This window comes from Hippocampus comes, unplaced genomic scaffold (genome assembly GCF_001891065.2).
Source record: "Hippocampus comes isolate QL1 unplaced genomic scaffold, H_comes_QL1_v1.1 scaffold161, whole genome shotgun sequence".
NCBI lineage: Eukaryota > Metazoa > Chordata > Actinopteri > Syngnathiformes > Syngnathidae > Hippocampus > Hippocampus comes.
In genome coordinates, this window is record NW_017806067.1 from 567,064 (window position 1) to 588,119 (window position 21,056).

The window sequence follows — 21,056 nt, forward strand, 5'->3', positions numbered from 1 at the left end:
TCAGCGATTTAACCATTTATTCTTTGTGGAAAAATGAATGACGAACACGGGGAAAAGCCAAATAAAAACAAATTGGCACGAGCTAAGTGTGAACTGTTTACCCTCTTGTCAATATGCTCTTCCAGGTTAACTCCTTTTTCTGCATGCCTGTTTTGGAAACCATGGTGACGTCCGCTATTGTTGGTCGCAAACTAAAGTCGGATGCTTTTATGCGCTCCCTTTCATGTTGATAAGGCATCATAAAAGCATATCACTGCTTTCACTTTCTGCTGTTATATAGTCACTAAGTACTGAATTCTGCTCTTGATGCTCCTTTAGGCCAGCGGCGCACCCCTTCCGGCGGCACACGTGCTCCAAGAGAAAAGCCCTTGATGTTCAACAAGGTCAGTCTTTTGCAAACTCTTCAAGTCACGCACCCCCTTCGTTTGACTTGCTCACTGCCAGCCATTTTCAAAGGAGCGTTTCCCATCCTGCCAGCTGTTTGATAGCATTTGAACTGATCTTTTGTTGTGTGACGATATGAAAACAGTAGCTGACCGGAAAAACAAGTTTTCCGCGGCAGGAAACCACGTCGGGTTTGACCAAAATCACTGGTGAAAAGAAACATGCACAACGGTGACTTTTTTTTTGCTTTTGTGACACTTCAAAAGTAGATAACACGAAGGCCTTACCGTTGGCGTCGCTCCATTCACTGCTTGCTTTTGTGACACTTCAAAACTAGATAACACAAAGAAAGGCCTTACCGTTGGCGTCGCTCCATTCACTGCTTGGCTCGAATTTAATATTCGCCATTCACTCGAACTGCGTCATCTTTTCACACAATGGCAACCCATAACTTTCTACGACCGTCTTTGACACATACTTTGTTTTCTGTCTCGACTTGTCCCATTTCTCAAAAACTGTGCTGATCCCAAATGAAATCCGAAGTGGTGCAACGGCACGATTTACTCGGAATCTGTTGGTCATTGCAGCGGTTTACAAATCTGATTGTACGGTCAATCAGCGTGTACAGTCGGTGCCACGCACCCCCATCATCATCTTAACCAAACCCCCCCTCTCCCCAGCACCTTCTGCCCTCACCCCCTCCCCTCCCCAAAAACATATATAGACAGTAATTACATGCCCCAGACTGTCAATAGTTGGGAATCCCTGCCTCGACTGTGAAAGAAGGCATAACTCAAAATCGGCTTCTTATCATCAACGGCTGGAATTCGAGCTGCCATTTTCCCTTGGTTTGAGATTCTTGGAAGCGTGTCGCAAATTACACATGTGCTGTGGTGACTTTTGTTGTGAGGGAAAAAAAAAAATGTGATGCGGGGCGGCGGTTTGGTTTGGAGCGTGACGTGACTTTTGGGTGGCTGTCGCTGCGATTCCATGATGCACGTTCGATGCGTTCAGGGTGGAGGAAGAAAACGCTGAGCAGACAGTTAAGTCGTCCAAGGCTGAATGAGTGCCCCACTCCCCCCACCCCCCTTCTTATTCACGGTGCCCCACCCGTCGTTCCCCTTCAGTCAGCGCCTTATCTGCGCTCCTTATCATCATGTCGGCATGTATTTTGAAGCCGGGCCGCTCGGGTTACTGGGAAATTGCTTCCTGTCCTAACAGCCATCTTGAAACCTTTGCACCACCTGCCCGCGCCGCGCCGTTTCGTTCCCATGGTGGGGGAAAAAAAAAAAAAAAAGTCGTTAAAAAGACAAAACAAAACACGTCGTCTGGTTGCGACTTGTCGCGAGGAAGACTCATCCGGACACGATCGGAACGTATCATAATAAATCCTGGCCTGGCGCACCTCCTATAAGAAGGAGTGAGGGCAATTGCACCTCCAGGCCAAATTTCACTTTGGCATTTCGGATCGCACAAACGCCAACCACCGCCGCACACTCTGTGCATGTTCATGTTTTGTCGCAAAACAAACAAACAAACAACAAAAAAAAAAATTTTGCTGCATTTTCACGATGTGACTAAAACTTCGATTTCCATACCTAGCTCGTAGCCTTAGCGGGCAGTGACAAATTGGATTTGTTTGAATTGGGCTCATCAAGGGTTCAGCGAGGTGAGCGTCCCATCGTCGGAGCTCTCTGACCTCCTTGCCGTTCCCACACAAAGACCCTCTAATGCCAGGTAGCCGGCGGCGGCATTCCTCAAGCATTCCTCCACGGGGAAGTTGCTGGGATGGGGACCAAACAATGACCCGCTCTCACTCGTCGGGTTTAGGGTTCTGTGGGAAAGTCCAGCGCCGGGTTGAGGCGGGACGGCGGATGGAATGTTCTGCGGGAGATGCGCTGACAAGATGGAGGGAGGTCTTCTCATGACGGGCGGCCGATAAAGTGCTTTGATGGAGCCGTGCTGTTTGCACATATGCTCGTCATGCTTTCTGGACTTTGTTTGCACGTTTTCGGGCTGATGTCATGTCAAGGGGAGGATCTGCATTGACTCGCTGCGTTTCATGGTAGACCCAACATCATCGCTTTTGATCTACATTAAAAAAAAAAAAAAAAAGGAAGAAGCATGCATAGCCACGTTTTGTGACTAATCGACATATGACGATCTGCCGGAAAACGTGTTCATATTTTCAACACCCACGTTGAATCTACATTTTGAAAAGCATGCATCTCCACAATTAGTATCTTTTTATCTGAAACCTCGTCAATACATTGTTGTTGTTTTGGGGCTAAAAATAAAAAACAGTCAAAGGTTTTTCATTGGACAGTGTCTCCAGTCTGCCGCATCGCCAAAGTGAGCATGCTTTTTACGGACCTTGCTGGAACAGAAAAGAGGGGCTTCCCCCAAACGTCCCGCAAGAAGCACACAATTATGTAACATCTCTCTCTTGGCAAAATGATTTATGAGAATTCAAGAGGTGTCATCGTAATTGATTCGTGGATTGATTAGAGGGTGTGTCTTATGTAAATGATATTTTGCAGACACGAACCTGATGACTGTTTAATTTCCTGTCACATTTAGCAGCATTGCTGTGATGGCACTTTGCTGGCACACTGCAACATATTGAAGTGCTATAGGGGTGGGGGGGGGGCAGCCATGTGTCCCGGCTGATAAATGAACGCAGCTTGCCCTTTCGCCTCTTCTGACGTTTGACAAAGCGGCGCAACGCTGGCGTGAAAGCCGCCTTTTGTTGACACTGCGGGCCGTCGCCTCGCCGTCGGGCCGGGCCAACGTGTCGTGCCTGCCGTCTATATGCGGCGCTCGGTTTTGTGGGAAACGCTCGGAGGAGATTGACGGCAGCCCGCAGGCTCGCCTCGCGTCCTCTCTTGACGTGCGGCCCAAATTCCCGCCCCGGAGGAAGTGCGCGGCCTGGCGGCACAGCGCCCGAGCGTGTGAGAATAAATGTATGTCACCTTTAACGGCCTCTCGAGGGAGCGTCCCGTGCACCGGAAGAGAGTGCCGTGCCGTCACGCAGGCATTTGTGCTCGAGGCTCGGCTAGGCTAGCACATGTAGGCAGCGGAGCCTGAATTGAACTCCCTGCCGTCTCGTCAGCTGCATTGCATTCCAAACCGCAAGCATTGACGCTTGGTGTAGAAAAGTGAGGCTAAATGCTAAGCGAAGAGCTTGATTTTTGTCTTTCAAGGCAACTTCCGACTATATCTGAAATATTGACCTTGCGCCGATGTCACGGCATGGCTGTGATGTCATTCTTTCATACGCGTGCCAAGCCACATCCTTCTTCAACATCCCAAGCAAAGCAAAATAGCGCGATCGATGTCCATTTTGATCTCTCCAACTCTAAAAATAAATAAACATGTTCCCAACATGTTACGTCACGCAGTTCTTTTGACCTCTCGGACACTGCCGATGTGTAGTTCGGGATGCACCGATGTTGACACTGTGGATGTGTACTCGGGATGGGGAAAAAAAAAATTCTCCGACACCAACACGTTGATACCACTTAACAAGCCACACGTGTTAACTTCTGGGCAGGTGGAGGAGGAGCCGTGCGCGAGCAGCTGTGCGCAGTTGAACGCTGCTGACAACGATGTGACTCAAATTGAAGTGAAACTTGTGGCAAGACTGTGAGAAAAGCAAGCAGTTGAATGTCAAAATATACCGGAGCAGTGGCGTTCCTTTTTTAGTCTCATGCACTCCGGCGCCTCTTGCACACCACAATTTAGGAAACCCTGCTTTCACCATCATAGGCCGATCATCCCAGTAGCTTTTCGCGCCTTTTGTACGACATCGTCCCTCCGCAATGCCGTGCCGTTCCATTGGGACTATTGTCGCCGATAACAAAGGCGCTCGTACGAGGAGCAACTCGATCGCCGCGCAATGCGATTCCTTTTATGCGGCCCTGCTTCTCGTTAGGCCTCCTCTCATCTGCAGCCTGTTATGGTGGAGCGGGGGGAGCGCGGGGTGACATCATACGGGTCTCGCGGCAGCCGTGGGTAATTGGCCAGCTCTCCGCCTCCTCCGGAGCGAGCGGCGCGGGCCAAGCAGAACACACAAGTGGAGCCAGGCCATGCGAGTCAGATGCACGGGGTTTTTCCAGGGCGGCTGGCGGCGGGGCCGAAGCGCTGGGGGAGGAGGGGTGGGCGGGGGGGACATCGGCAAGGCAAAGGGGGGCGCTTGTGGGGGGTGAGCCCATCCGACTGTAAAAGTCCGAAATGAATGAAGAGCTTCAACTCGAATGAAACGCGATATGAAGTGTGCCCCGGGCGGACCTGTTTGATGTGTACTACAATCCGCGGCTGTAGCACGCTGCGCCACGGCGCCTTTTCTCCACTTTGATTTAAAAGAGAAAAGGGAGGAAGAAAAAAAGCCAAAGCCAAAGAGCTCACGGCCCACACAATGTTCCGTTTGGACTGAGCTGCCGTCACAGTCGGCCATTGTTTGTGATATTTCAACGCTTTGGAAAGAAGTTCACATGGCTTGACGCTGCATTCCAGGAAAGTGGCAAATTCAAGTCCTCTAACTGGCTCCAAGTGTCGATACATGAACCCTCGGCAGAACACGTTCTCCGTGGAATTCGGAGTAGATCGCGATCAAGGTGCGCGTGGGAGCGACCGATATATTTTGAAAGTCAAGGCCCTGCGCTAATGATCATGACAACCCGTGCTCCTCACACGATATACGTTGCCTTTTCCTAAAACGCAAAGATCGGTGCCAAGTCATTCCATCTTACCTGCCTGTCATGCATCTCGATTTCTTAATAATAGGGCTGGCCGATATGACTGACAAGTGTACGCCACGTCTCCATCCGGAGGTTTTTCATTGCTTAGTCTGCACAATATCATCTTGTAGCAAGAGTTGGACCGAGTCGACTGCTCATTTATTTGAATGAAATCACATACGTGGTTGGCGCCGTGCACACCCAACGGATCGTTTGATCGTACCTGCGGAGGTTGTGAAAATAAATCCTCGGTGGGAAAACCTGGTTTCCGAGAGGGCGCGGCGCCGGACGTGTTGGCGCGTGCCCGTCCGCGCCGTCTTCCAAACGGGTGTCGCTCGCAGTCGTTAAGGATGCTCTGGTCGGGAGTGGGGTGGGGGGAGGGGCTAACGCGGCGCGCTCGGTGCCAGATGCAACTCAGCGTCTCGTGTGAGGGTGGACGCGGCAAAAAAAAAAGTACGAAGCAAGCACAAAATAAAATGACGCTTTTGGAGAAGTTGCGCACTCGCTGTGAAGTCGACAAACGAGCACATTGCGCAATTTACCGGCTGAACAATCAGCTCGGATGCGGACGGGTTCCCACGCTACGCCGTCTGTCAGCGGGGAGGCGCGAGGTATGTCGCCAAAGAATCCAACCTGGCCGTCGAGTCACGCCTGCGACGTGCTTGCATTTTTCATCCTCCTCGTGTACAGTACGGCCCGGCTTTTAATTTGTCAAAGAGTCGCGCATCGATGCAAAAAGTTGAAATGCACTTCCCACAAGAAAATGTCAACATTCTCTGTTTTGCTGGAGAAATAGAACAGTGGCAGGAACAAGTTCGTGGCGGTCCCGCTCTGCAAAATCCCAACTCGCGAGCCCCCCTTGCAAACGTCGTCACAAAAGTTAACGTTGCGTCCTGTCTTATGATCGAACTTGTCAAATGTTGTCAACACGCATCACGAAGCATCTCATTTTGCAAACGGCTTCTCTTTGTATGAAGCCGGCCCGCTCGGAGGAAATGATTTGAGCCTCGGGGAATGTTATCACTTTCTCGCTCTCGTGTGCGTTTCCCTCGCTGTCATGTATTTGCCTTGCTTATCAGCCGTGAGAGAGAGACACATTTCTCGGGTGTCAAAAAAGAATGAGACGGGCCGCGCCGCGTTTGAAATCGTTGCCGCGATCCGCATCCGCCCGGACATGTGCCGTGACGTCAGCTGTCAGGTACATTGGCGCCGTGCAAATGCGGATAGGAGACGTATGCAAAGGTTCAATCGGGGCAAATGGACGCATATTTGTTGATGCAAAACTATCAAAAATGACTTGGGCAATTATGAGGTTAACTGTGTGCACTAAATGTTTGGGGAAGTGCATCCGATGTGCTTTTTTTTCCTTTAGCGGCCAACATACGTACCATCTGTTGTTTTGGTAAGTCCAATTCCAGCGTACATTACTGTAAGTGTGTCAATCGTTTTTTGTTTTTCCTCATTTAGCTGTAGCATTAGCGCCATAACTTTGGATGAGTGCGTCATACATTTTCTATATTGCGCTGCGCATCCAGATCCAAGCTCGTGTGGCACACGCTCACGTTGTTGAGGTTAGTTTTCACGCTCGCCGCAGCTACGGCAAAAGCCTGAGAGTGAACCCGGACATCTGTTGTTTTGGTAAGTCCAATTCCGGCGTGCATTACTGTTAAGTGCGTCAATAGTTTTTTGTTTTTCCTCATTTAGCTGTAGCATTAGCACCCCCCCTTCTCTGCAGGTCAACGCACTTGAATCTGACGTAGCTTTTTGTGTGTGTGTGTGTGTGTGTCTTTTGTCGCGGGCGCTTTTGCCGTAGGAAGCGCTGGATGTAATATGAGTTTCCTCTACTTTTTTTTTTTTTTGCGCCGTCATCACATTTTTTTTGTTTTGTTTGGTTGTTTGTTTGCTTTTCCCACCGTCGAGGATCTGAAAGCGGGAGAATTGATGTCTTCATGGGGCTAGCCATAAAAAGAGAGCCTCCCTTTGCTTTCATTTCCTCGCTGACAGTGGGAATCCTGACCGAGGGCGCCGAGCTCTGGCCCGTATTTCCAAGCATAACATCAGTCCTAACGACTTCCTGTTCGCGGCCATTGCGTAAGGCCTGGAAACAAAGACATCATAGGGCCCCCCCCCCCTTCCCTGCAGGTCAACACACTTGAATCTGACGCGGCTTTTTGTGTGCATGTGTGTGTGTGTCTTTTGTCACGGGCGCTTTGCCGTAGGAAGCGCTGGATGTAATATGAGTTTCCTCTACTTTTTTTTTTTTTTGCGCCGTCATCACATTTTTTTTGTTTTGTTTGGTTGTTTGTTTGCTTTTCCCACCGTCGAGGATCTGAAAGCGGGAGAATTGATGTCTTCATGGGGCTAGCCATAAAAAGAGAGCCTCCCTTTGCTTTCATTTCCTCGCTGACAGTGGGAATCCTGACCGAGGGCGCCGAGCTCTGGCCCGTATTTCCAAGCATAACATCAGTCCTAACGACTTCCTGTTCGCGGCCATTGCGTAAGGCCTGGAAACAAAGACATCATAGGTTGTCAGTGCAGAAGTAAACCCCGCCCCGACTCCTGAAAATCGGGCAGACCGAAAGGGGAGCAGTTGCACATTCAGATGTCTGTTGCTCTTGATCCCCTTGTGCCCAACGCTAACGTCCGAGGTGGGCTGGTGTCTTGCCAATGGGTGTTCCATCAAATTGGTCTGCGTAAACGAATGAGTCTGACTCGTTTTGTGAGGGGGAAAAAAAAAAAGTTTGGAAATAATGCCTTTGGGAGGAACGGCTGCACAAATCCACCTGGTTGAGGTATTATAACTTTACAAAGGATCCCAAAATTTGCACCGTAAAATGTGACTTCAAAACGTTTATTTTCCAAAGTATCGCGAGCGAGTATGCGAATGAAAAACGAGCTGGTTTGGGTCGCCGTCGCTGTGGACGGACATTTTGTCCTTATATGCTGAGGTCGTGAAGTCGCACCGCCGGAACTTTCCTTGGCCTTCCTCCCCGGGGAGGTGGTCTCGGTCCTGGGAAGCGCTGGCCTGCGACCGAGCGGACCGTCGTAGCTCCACGACACGCAGGCGCTGCGACCTTCTCTTTCTCACAGCAGCGTCCTCCGTCTTAGTCACAGACTTTTTTTTTTTTTTAACTTTACTGGGAAGAATTGATGAGCGTCTTCCAGTATGATCCCAATACGCTTCGATGCCAGAGAGCCAACGTGGGAATTGGCTCGTGGGAACCATCGTGTCCTGTCACGATCCGCCTGATCGACCTCAAAACAAAACATCATTATCTGGTCCGTCAAGCTCGTTATTTAATTGACACCCCGTATGTTTTCCCTCCGTTTTTTTTTTTTTTTTTTTGTGAGTCTGCCTGTTGAACTGGATTTGTTGCTGTGGGATCCAAGCAATGCTGCACCCACAACACGCGACCGTAACAAATAAATCGGGAGAAATTTGATATGCGCTGGTAAAATAAGAAGAAAGCGCCGTTATGACAAGCTTGCACATTTTGTCAGGCTCGTGCTTATGTCAGGCCGGTGGGTGGCCTTGAGTGGAGAAGCGACGTGTAACTTCATCCAGACACACCTTTAGGGTCCCCAAAAGGTGTGTCTGGATGAAGGCCTGAATTATCCCCCAGAAATCTGTCTTAACAGTTGACCTGTGTTTGTTTTTTAAAGACGGCTTTGCTTTTCCCCCCCTGCTGGTTCTGACAGCCTCAGCGCGATGTTGTCATCCGTGGCTATGCGAACTTATCCCGGCATTTCCTGCAGATAGGCTCAGTATGCTGGTGTTTGTCCGACTCGCGGAATGCTACTGTACATTCCACAACAGTCGAGGGGAGCCGCTGGCTTTTGCCGAGGCCTGTCCGGGTCGCCCGTTTAGCCAGGGAGGACTCATCAGAACAGGAGCTTGTCTTTGAGGGTCTTCTCGTCGCTGGGTTTAATCAAGCAATGTCGCGAATTTGGTCCGGATCCAACCGGGGGCCCCTCACAGGGGCCTCTTTTTGCCGGCGCCCGCCACCGGAGGCCCGCGGTTAGCACGCGCGGCGCACAGGAAGACAGCGAGCGGCTCCCAGACACAAGCCCTCCCCTTTGCTCCCATGTTTGTAAGCGCCATATCGCCTGGCCGGAGATGCTTTGAAAGCCTTCAAATTGCGAGGCGCCCCCTGTTCCACCCTCCCCATTTCCTCCGCCTTTTCTCTCAGGGGGGGAAATGTAAGCGTGCGAGAGTGGAAATGTTGCCGCGTGCGCGACGGGAAGCGGACGCGCGAAGAAAGCAAAACTATTTGCGGAACAATGAGGCCTTTTAGAGAGGGGGAGGGGGGGGTATCACGGTGCCTTTTTTCGGGGGTACCGTGTCTCGTCACTGGGGTGATACCCTTGACGCGTGACAGCCTCGCAGTCTGTTGATCAACTCTTTGAGCGCCACAAAGTTGTTGCACAGCTTGCTTCGGTCTTCTCCGTCAATGGCTCGACACCGGTACGCAAGGTCGCCAAGCGTCCAGCTGCAAGACTCTCTTGTCTCCTTGTCTTTCGATTAAACATCCTGTCTCTGATGAATTGTCACTCTCCGTCGGTGTGACACACCCTCTCATTGGCCTCGGCCAATCATCTGCTTCCAGTTGTCAACAGCTGCCACCCGAGCCTCTTTGCCGGAATTTTTCCTTTTTTTTTTTTTCTTTTCTCCTTGTCTGTGACCCAACACACACGCACTTGTTCACTTGCAACAGGCGTCCGCGTCCACCGCGCCATCGCGCCACATGTGCGAGTCGGGGGCCCGAGGGGAACGGAACCCGCCCACCCTCAGCCGGAGTTACATAACCCGAGTCCAGACGCCGGCCTGATCGACGTCGGGGTCTCTCGCAGACACGCCAAACGTGGCTTTGTGCCTGCTTTGGAGCGCGTCGAATCCCATCGTTCGAGCGAACAAGGCCTTGCTTCAGTGTTCAACAGCGGGGCGGTGATGTCACACGCATATGTCGCTTGATGACTTCATCCCAGCTTGACCCCCACAAAGAAACGATGCATTTCGGTTCGGATGTCCGCCTTTTCAGAATGTTTTCGTGCTTGCTCGCAGTAGCTCTTGGAACAAAAAGGTTCCAATCATATACGTTTCTCCAAAGGCTCCAATTGGTTTAGCACTGCAGAACCCTCTCCAAAGATTCTCGGACCTCTGCAGGGGCTTTTGGGCTACCTGACTTTCGAAAAGAATTCAGGCGGAACGCGCTTGACATATTTCCACCTCAAATTCCTGCACCGTTTCATTCTTGCTACTCGTCGTTCCCGTTGAGGTTGTTTCCGTCACTGCGCTCATTGTGCAGCGCAGTCGTCAATGCCTTTGAAAGGAGAGAAGCGCTTTGCGGCCAACGTGCGCTCTTGCCCCTGCTTCCCCGCTATCAACGGCGCACTGGAGAATGCGTGGCGGAGAAAGCGCCCAGGAGTGAGCCACGCAAGCTGCTGGATGTCACGCTTGTATACACACTTAATGGTTGAGGTAGCGCGGGGGGGGGGGGTGACCCGGGGTCCTCGGCGCCGAGAAGAAAACCCCTCTTGTGTTCCGCAGCGCCAGACCAGCTGGCGAGAAGGCAGAGCCGGATGTTGCGATCTGTCCCTTCATTGTCCCGCTTCCAAATGTTGCCATTTGAGTTTGAATGATGACTTTGGGAATAGCCAAAACATTCCGAAGAAATAGAGTGGGAAACACCCTCTTCTCCCCCCCTGTCCATTTGTGTTCCACGGTGGCTGCCTATGTGATGAGTTAATGAGATGGAAGAAGGGGCGCTTGGACGTCTTGATAGAGGAAATGATAGCAAGTGGCCTGCTGTGCCTTTCCTGGACTTGTGCGGGAAAGCACCTTCTTCTCAACTTTTCCTGCGACACTCTCTGCCTGGAATAGCCTCGCTGGCATGTGACTGTACCCGTGGACATTTTGGTTGCTTTCATTTCACGTTTGCGAACGCTGTATAAAAGCGGGCCACCATGTGACACACACACACACAGCATCTCCTCTCGGCGTCGGCCGTCGCTCGGCAGGAGTCCTCGCCGCAGCATTCCTGCCATAGCGTCTTGGGCGCTACTGTCCCTTCCTAAGCTGTAATCAAGCAACTTGGCGCATAAAACGCTCGCCTCGTGCATCCTTTTTTGGCGCTTCCCTCTCTTTAAGGTTTTCCTTTCATCTGATTGGCCGACTTCCAGAAGCCTGCTGCGGGGAAGTTCCACTTTGACTGGCCAGTGGTGGCGTAACGTACGCTTCAACCTAGCAATTTTCCACCCCTGGGGGGGCGGTTGGGGGTAGCGATGGAGCCATAACATCGGCGGGATGGTGCTTGTGTATCAGGGGCTGCCGGAAAGGCGGGACAGAAGTTTGCGTACTCATTTCTCTGGCCGTGTTGTTTTTTTCACTTTGTGTCATAGCCACGAGTCCCAATATTTTTGTCCCGATTGTGGAGCCGGGGAGAAGTGGCATTTGCGCCGTCAAAAAGGAGAGACGTTAGACTTGCAGATTTTTTGCAAACCTTCCAAGTATACCTTCGGAAATGACCCAGTTTCACTCTCATTCGTCAGGGAGAAAAATGAACTACGGTCGAATCTCGATACACGCCTGCTTTCCCATTTGCGAAACATTTTGGCGCAGACACGCATAAGGACCGCTTGTGATTTTTCCCAATCTGCGGGACAATCATTGGCTTTGTGCATCGCGCGCACTGCAAGTAAGGTACGTCTCTCGACGGAATATTGCCTGCGACGCAAATTACAAAGTCATTGCAGAACACGAGGATGTCGTTTGCACATGCGCTGTATGCTCAAGGCCACGACGTTGGAAGTGTCATTTGCGCTTTACAATGATTAGTTGCCACGTCCTTTCTCTATGATACAATCGTTTACACAACATCGCTCATTTGTGACGTGTAAGGAATCGATAAGCGGAACCGCAAACAAAGCATTCCTCGGGATCGAAAGCGTGGGACCCAAGCGTGTCATCCCGGCCCCTCCTCCTCCTTCGTTGCATCTTGACAGTTTGAGTGCAAGGAAGCCGCTGTCGCTAAACTTTCTTCACATTTCACTTCTTGTGGGTATGATGCTGCTCTTCAAAGACTTTTTCTGCCTCTTTCCCCCGACTTTTGTTCCTGGCCTGCCCATGTGCGGGCCTCTCATAGGTTGACTGGGCTGGTATGCGACGGGAATCTTTGGATCAAGGTGATTTCACGCTCCTCCACGCTTTCCCAGCGCTCTCTGTTACCTTTGTGTGTGCCCGTGCGCACGTTATCATAACGCACGTGTCCAAACAGCTCAAAGTCTGACAAGTCTTTTTTTTAATTTTTTTTTTTTTATCCCTCCCATAAGCGTCCGCGTATAATACCCTTTTGGGTTCACATATTTTGTCGGTGTGTCCCTAAACATCACAGAAGAGGAAAGAACGACCGTCTTTACTTTGAAGTTGAGCTAATCTGGCTAACCTTGACATTCCCTTCCCATGCTCGCCTCTCATAATAGCTCCACAGTGCGTGTGTTAGTGTGTGCGTGCACGCGTGTGTGTGTTTTCAATGAAACTGCATATCTCATTCAATTCTTTGGGTGCAGGGGGAGGGGAAGCAAGCAAGCAGGAAAGTGTGTGTGGCGGGGGGGAGGATTGATGGCTTGGGGGGGGTGTGAAAAGAAGTTCAGCTGTCATTCAAGACTTCCAACATGATCGGAAGCAGCTCTGTTATGTTTTTTAATGATAAGAGACACACGTGGCCGGCATGGCAATTAAGTGCCAAACGACCACATGACATCCTATCCTGATGTAATTGTACCAGTTTTTTTTTTTCGGGGTTGACATATTTAACTGTACTTTTTGTTTTCCATTTTTCATCCGTTTACACGGTTCTACATCAAAGAATCGTTTCAGATTGTGACGAAAACACTGTGACGTGTAAGGAATCGATAAGCGATTTGATGTTGCGATTTGATGTTGCACGGATTCGGGCCTATGAGACGTGACAATAACTTCATCAGTTTAAAAAAAAAAAAAAAAAAAAAACGTCTTTACTCTGCACAACACACAGCATATTTAGCACATGAGCTAACTCTGCCGCTTCTTACATTCCTTGTGTTCACCAGTGAATTATTGACTCAGAAAAATGCAGCACCCCCCCTTTTTTTTTTTTTTTTTTTTTTTTTGTAACAACTCCAACAAGTCCAGTAGAATGTTGACTATTTGTGGCCAGTGAATGACAAAGGAATTTATTGCCACCATAACGCGCCAGCAGCTAGCTAGCCTTTTAGCTGTGTTAGGTCCCTTATCTTTGAATCGCCTCATTCATTTTGATATTTTTATTGAATGTATCTTTCACATGGTTTCTTTTTTAACCCCCAGTAATTGCAGTCGTAGTTATTGCCACCACATGCAAGAACTCAGAGCATGAACGAGCCAGTCATCTTCCTTTTATCTTCGAATGGCTTCGTTAATTTATATCTTATTTATTTAGACGTTTTCACCACAACACCCAAGTGCAGTAGGACGCCAATGTTATGGCAATTTGGCTTCCTATTACGTAGTTTAGACAAGACAATGTGTGTTTGGTGTAATGACTTTTTATTTGGGGTGCTTTTACTTTGTCGAGCCTTCCCAATTTGTCTCGCTGATAGTTTGAAGGCGTCAACCGGAAGTTCCGCATCTCCCTTGGCGCCACCTTGACAGCCGAAAAGTCACCAGAAGAAGAAGAAGTAGACGGAGACGACGAGGCGAGCGGTGGGAGCAAGACTGAAACAAAAGTTGCAGTCGCAGCCTCATGCTTGGAGCAGGGCGCTTCTCCTCCTCTTGCCCGTTGTCCCCCACACCGTGACACTTTTATCGGCTTCATATTTTCGTCACCAAGCACGCAGAAAAGCGAGAGGGCCAAATCATGGAGCTTTACTGCATGGAGTCGGTGGCGGAGGTGAAAGCCCCGGTGGACCCGAACATCCTCCACGATGACCGGGTCTTGCAAACCCTGCTGACCGTGGAGGACCGCTTCTTACCGCAGTGCTCCTACTTCCAGCGGGTCCAGAAGGATATTAAGCCGTACATGAGGCGAATCGTCGCGGGTTGGATGCTCGAGGTCGGTAGCTCGGTTTTTCCTCCGATGCTAACGCTGGCTAATTTTGCGCTTTTTTGGCGGGGGGGGTCACAATTGCAGGATTTTGCCACGCGTTTACACGCCCGAGGTGGATGTTTTTCTAGCGGAGTTGTCCGACAATTGTGTGGAGATGAGTCACCAAAAGGCGTGGGAGAGTCGGAAATTCCACGACGAAGACAATTCAGCTTCGTAAAGACGTAGCCTAGCTTGATATTTACTTGTGCTAGTGGTGTTAAACTGGTCTAATTTCGTCGAATAGTTTGGCCGAACGACACCCGACAACTTGATTCTAATTTACAGCTGCATAAAAAGCAACTTTGCTCACCGCACGAATTTTTGCGATTTTTTTAAAAACTGCTCAAGCACAAGCAAGGCAGGCAGCATGGCGAACTGGAACTTTTCGTCGTGTGTGTGCAAAGTAAGCCTAAAGTAAGCATTGTCCAACAACCAGATCTCGGCCGGTCGCCCAATTACTTCCTTTTGCATTTCTGCATCTGAAAACACCCAAATAAGTTGTTTTACTTGCTACTTGCACAAAGTAGCGGCATTTTTTTTCCGGGCTAAAATGCACTCTCTTGTGTGTCACCACCCCTAACTCCCTTTCCAGGTGTGTGAGGCCGAGAGGAGTGAAGAGGACATCTTCCCACTGGCCATCAATTATTTGGACAGATTCCTTGCCGTGATGCCCACCAGGAAGGATTATCTGCAGCTGCTGGGTGCCGTGTGCATGTTCTTGGCCTCCAAACTGAAGGACAGCAGGCCCATCTCCGCCGAGAAGCTGTGCATGTACACGGACAACTCCATCTCACCACTGGAGCTGCTGGTAAGACGAGGTCTCAAAGCACGAGGGCCTCACATTCTAGTGCTAATGGCGGAGTTGGTTTCACAGGAAGCTTCCATTTCTCCCATCCCCGGAGAGGAGTGCGATGCCATCTAGTGTTCACACCGAACCCCCCTGGAAATTGAGTCATTTTCAAGTTGCGCCAGAGGAAAGAAACGAAACACAAGACCTCAGTAATGAGCGAGTCGTTCTAAAAGTAGATGTTGATTTGCGAAGTCATTCGGCCTTCATGTTTGACATGTTGCTGTGGCGGTGCGCCATATTCCTAGATACCCTAACAGGATGGGCAGAGGAAAACGGCAGTGGCTCTTGAGCTGGAAGAGTGGGAGGGGGGGAGGACATCTGTCCAGGAAGTGAGCGCATGGACTGCGAAGCTCAGAATGGCCTCCATGGGGGGATAAATGGTGTTAAATGCTAGCATGTGTGCGGCTGCTGTCAATCATTTGCTTGTACCAGCTGGTCCAATTGTAATGGGTCGAAACATAACTTAAGCCGGTGTGATAGAGCAACGATTGAAGTACACCATTTTGGACGTCTGCCGCCCCAAGTGACAAAATCCTGCTCACTTCAAAGCGCACCGATGCAAATATTAGCCCTTGAGAACAGGAAGTCCCATTTATCTGCCCCACCCTCGCTTATCTGCTGACTTATAAGAATGTATGTGCATTAGAACAAAAAGTATGGGTCAAGTCAAACGACAGTTATTGCACAGAAGTGTTTGACGAAAATGTGCTTTTGTAATGTTTTTTTTTTTTTTTTTTTTGCCGAGTCAGATTCCTGCTCAGCTGTCATAAGTGCAAGCATGATCAACGTGTCCATATCTCAATGCTGGCAGCTAAAGTATATGAATGAAATGAATGATTCTAAAGACCACGTTCACCGCCCTGCCTCAAATAGCAAAAACCGAGCGCGTCACATGCCAACGCCGCCGTGCACACAAAGGATGTGAGGAATGAGAAATGGCGCACAAGATAAGATAAAAGTCCGCCAGGTGGTAAAGGGAATCGAGTGTGTGCGGACATTTCGGACCGATGGAAGGCTGGATGGGAGACGTTAACGTGGAATTTCCCACATTCAAGCTAGCGCACCTAGAAGACGCGGTGTTAAGTCGCACGTTGAGCTACTTCAACGAGAAGGAGTCAATGCGAAGCCCGCCTATTCCAACGCACTCTCTGAATGCAACGCGAATGGATTTGAATACCGAAACATGTCGAAGCTTAACCTTTAGAGACTAAATTGGCCATTTTGATTCAAAAGGATCATTTTCCATTGTAACATTGGCTCAGTACTCCAGTTTTCCTTAGCGACCTGAAATTTCTTCACCGTAGCAAGTCAATCTCTGCGGAGGAAAAAAGGTCTCAGGGAAGCCATGCCTGAAAAGACGTTTGCCCGGCGTTTTATTTCATGTCATTGGCAAGTGTTCCCATACAAGACAAATGTATTGATTGGACGTCGTCGCTGTCGTCTGTTTTGAGAACTGGGAGGTGGTGGTGCTGGGCAAGTTGAGGTGGAACATGGCGGCCGTCATCCCCAACGACTTTTTGGAGCACATCATGCGCCGGCTGCCCCTCCCCGAAGACAAGGTGCCGATGATCCGCAAGCACACGCAGACCTTCATCGCCTTGTGCGCGACAGGTAAAGGCGCCATTCTCCGGCCGCAGCCCTCGGCCGCATTCCCGCGGACACACGCCCGGCATTCTCCCGCCGTGACTCATCGGTGACGCATGTGACCCATTTTCGAGCCGCCTTATCCCACGTGGATGACTTGTGCGCCGCGGGCCCGGAAATCGCGGCATCAATCACGCCGTCCCCCTCCTCTTCCTCGCGCCATATTGTGTGTTGACAGGGGAAGCCTTCAGGTCGAAACGTCAGGGCGACGATCCTGTGATCTTCCTTCCTCCCGACCTGCCGTCCAAAATAACCCCCCCACCCCCCCCTCCCCGTGGGCCTCGTCTCCTGACAATCCCCGCTAAATATTTTCATATCCTGGCCCGCGTTGAACGAGGCCTCGCTGGTTTTATCTGCCGCCGCCTCCCTGCGAATTCAATGGCAGGAAACAAGTAGCGGAGGAGGTGACTTTGGTGCAATAAAAGCACAATAAGCTCTTTATCGCCGCTCTTATTTGGCCTTTAGTTCGTCCCACACTTGCTGACACAGTTGTGTTACTACTCAGGCCTTTGCTGGGTTCTTCCAACCAGTTAAGTTCTGGATATTCTTCCATGCACTGTTTAGTGTTTTTTTTTTTTTTTTTTTCTCCAGGATCTCTTGTCACAGAAGCGATCATTAAAAAGGGGAATAACTAGACTGTCGGCGTGCATGTGATTTCTTCCACGGCCACGTGAAGCTCTTCAAATTCGTGTGGGGCCATCTTGTTCCCTCCTGTAGTTTGGAGACTTTTTTTAGTTTAGTTTTGTGATATTTTGGCCTGGAAACCAAATGCTGTTGAATAATTTTTGGACTTGAGCATCCTACTCGTTCGGCCATTGATTAATTGAGTCGTCGGCTAAAAATGGCATTTGCCACCCACGTGCACGTGCTGTTGTATAGCTTGAAAAAGAATGACGTGGGTGTCAAATTGGTATGAATTTTTTTTTCTCCTGGTTTGCCACCATTGCAGCATCTTATTTTGTCGGGTTTTTTTTTTTGATGATCCAATTTTTCGAGTGAATTTGATTAATTGTCCCCCCCAGCATTATGCGGCACATTTTCCCGTCATTTTGACTCGCGGTCCGTTCCGGCTCAGGCATCCAGACGGGGACTACAGGGAGTCGTTGAAGACGAGTAGGAGGATTCCTGCTCTGCTTTTCCAATCACTTTTTCCTCCGAGGGGGGGGGGGGGAACACAATTTGAAATTCAGAGCCTGGGAAAAAGCGGAGTCGAGGAGCACTCACACGTGTTTACCAGACGCCGATCGCCTTCTCTTCCTTAGATGACGGTCTTGCCATGAACCCCCCCTCCATGATCGCCAGCGGCAGCATGGGGGCCGCCGTCTGTGGCCTGCAGCTGGACCACAAGGACAAGAGGCTGACGAGAGACAACCTGACGGACCTGCTGGCCAAGATCACCAACGCAGAAGTAGTGAGTGTGAAACCGCCGCTGACATGCAAGCGCTTTTGTCCTCGCCGCCGCCGCTTCTGCTATAAAGAGCATCGGCGGCCCACATTCTTGCGGTCGCACACATGCAATTTCTGCTCTCCCACTGGAGCGCTCGGGCCCCTCCCGGTGGACAAGCACTTCCGTCTTTTGAGAGGATGCTTTTCTCAAAAATACATCTGATTACCTAGTGAAAATTGTTAACTTAGTAGTTGAATTGCCAAAGTCATATTTGACTGTTTTTTTTTTTTAAAAAAAGGGGGTGGGGCACACAATTTTGAGCAGGCACGTTGGTGTTTTGAATGGATTTGGTGAGAGGAAGTTCAAGATGGCGAACATTATTCTGGGTCATAAATGTCTTTGTAAGTCAGCAGTTGCTTTTCTGCCTCTCCGGTGATCCATCATGGCACTTTTTAACAAGATGGCGTTGCAGTAGCAGCCCCAAGCGTGTGTGCTTTGATGGTGTGGCGCCCCTGCCAGCCGCCCGGCAGCGAGCCACCCGCCGACCTCCCACGTCTACACGCAGACCTGCTGGATGCGCCGACAATTTATTTTGTCGTTTATTTCATGTCTATATTTTTTTACAAAATGGCACTCGCAAGTATTGCGCTTGAGAAAAACCCGCAGTCAGTACGTCATTGAATCAAATGTCAAGAATTAAACGGTGCGTCCTGATAATTATTTGGCCACCAGGCGGCAGTATAATGCAAACATACATACAGACAGACAGACAGACACAAAGAACTGAAATTCTGACATTGACCGGAGGGTGCGCGTGTGTTTCCAGGAATGTTTGCGAGCGTGCCAGGAGCAGATCGAGCGCGTCCTGGCCGCCAGCCTGCAACAGGACAACCGAACGGGCGGCGCAAACGCCGGCAACAAGTCGCAGGAGCAGCAGCAGGACCAGTCCAGCACCCCCACCGACGTGCGCGACGTCAACTTATGAAGCCCCGGTGGGCCCCTTCCACAAACGGCCACGGCCTGACAATCCAAGAATTTCTCGCCGCTAAGAAATTCCGAGTTTTTCCTCCTTTTTCTGGTTTGTTTGCCTTCGAACGTATTTTGTACGTGCCGCATGTTATCAAACAAGGTATTTAAGGATCTTGATACTTGATAGTGCCTTAGGTGTGTCCCCCACTCCCTCGCTGAACGGAAGCCTGAATATATTTTCATACTTGAAGAGAAATAGCTTATTATATTCTTTTGATGGCGACGAAACATTTTTTTTTTCTTGTATAGTTAGCTAGTACTAATTATGTTACTCCTGTAGCCTCTTAGCAGTTATTCAATTTAATTGGTGGTTCCACTAGCCGTTGGCGTTAGCTGCTAGCCGTTGGCGTTAGCCGCTAGCTGTGGTCGCCGACACCTGTAGTGCTGCTGGGGGCGGGGTGGTGCGTAAAAGGAGGAGTGGGCTGGGTCCACTCACACAGGAAGTGGCAAGGATGCTGAAAGGCGGCGGTGAGAACGAGTCGGGATTTCGCGGAGGTTGCGAGTGGGACAGACGCAGGTGTTGGTCAAGAACCGGGAATGTAAGCTAGGTTACTTTTTTTTTTTGTTTGTTTTTTTTTTTTTTTTTGTTCTTGTAAGAAACAAACCAAGCCAGCGGGGAGGGATTGAGGAGTTTCCGGGATTCTGTTTAAGCGTTGCTCTGCCAAAGTACTTTTGGGCTCATGGAGCGAGGCGTGACATAGGAACAATGTTGATGCACTTTTGGAAGAAAAAAAAAAAGACACGTGGTCAAGGAGTGATCATTTTAGTGAGTAGGGTCTTTCTTTTTCTTTTTTTTTTCTTTTTTTTAAGTTATTTTTTTTTAGGGCTGGATTCCCACACGGGGTGATGAAAGCTGGTGATTGAATCTACGTAGACCAAGAAAAGACCATGTGCATACCTTTTTTTTTTTTTTTTTTTTTTTTTAATTTGCTTGTGTTTTATTTAATTGTACTTGAATTCTCATAGGCAAACCTTCCTTTCTAATTATTCCAGAGCTGAATATTGCGTGTTTGCATTCAAGTCTAGGAAGTTTTTTCGTCATTTGCGCTGCGTGCGTGTGTTTTGGAGGCTTTCACAGTGTGAAAGTTAAAACTGTGTATATAAAATTAAGTAAAAGCTAACACATGTTCTCTCCTCACGCGCACATTTTGAGTGGTAATTTTCACCAAGCAAAAAGTTTGCAAAAAGAAAAAATATATATATATGAAATGTGTCAAAGAGTTGAAGAGCTCATTCCAAAGCGAGAACACAAGTTGACAGATGTCATTTCTCTTTGCTGCTACAAAAAAAGATATTTTTCCTCCCCTTCTCTTTCGCTCATCTTAAAAACAATTAAATTGTGATTCACTCGTTTGCTGCTATTATATGATTTTGTTATTGTGTATACCTTACAAGTCTAGCTTTTTTTTTGTTGTCCTTTTTTGTGAGTGTACTGGAGGGATCGCCACAGATTGGTGCGGGACTGGAAGTGCTCGTCTTTATGATTTTGTGTATCATCAATTGTACTCTTGCTGCTTCCTTGTAATTTGTGTACCTCAGGTTAATTTGGACGGATTGAGCGTTACCTCATCACACTTCACACACTTCTTTTTTTTTTGTTTGTTTTTCTCGAAGGGAGGATGTTTTCATTGACGAATCAGATCCCACTGTGCTATAAATGGCTAAGAAAAGAAAAAAAACATTTCATGTGTGTGGTGCTGATCCAAACACGTCCTGTACCTTGTATTCATGGATCAACAAAAGACCAAAGTTCAGAGTTGGTGTATTTTAGATTTCAGTGGAATTGTCTTTTACTTTTGAGGTACCACCAGAATGTTTGGTGTGGTTTTGATCGCCCCCCCCCTCCTTTCCGCCCCCATTTTGTTCCTACACAGTGTACCTCAACATTTTCTCAATAAATTGGCGAAAATCACCCGACCAGG

At 49.2% G+C, this 21,056-nt stretch overlaps 1 protein-coding gene across 1 annotated transcript; it reads left to right on the plus strand.

Annotated features, from left to right (window-relative positions):
- Window positions 1–13,971: 13,971 nt before the first annotated feature.
- LOC109530113 (G1/S-specific cyclin-D2-like) lies at window positions 13,972–21,046 on the plus strand. The gene is made up of 5 exons (XM_019893687.1): window positions 13,972–14,191; window positions 14,817–15,032; window positions 16,526–16,685; window positions 17,981–18,129; window positions 18,932–21,046. The coding sequence occupies exons 1-5, from the start codon at window positions 13,997–13,999 to the stop codon at window positions 19,088–19,090; spliced, it is 879 nt and encodes a 292-aa protein (XP_019749246.1). The 5' UTR covers window positions 13,972–13,996; the 3' UTR covers window positions 19,091–21,046.
- The last annotated feature ends 10 nt before the right edge of the window (window positions 21,047–21,056 follow it).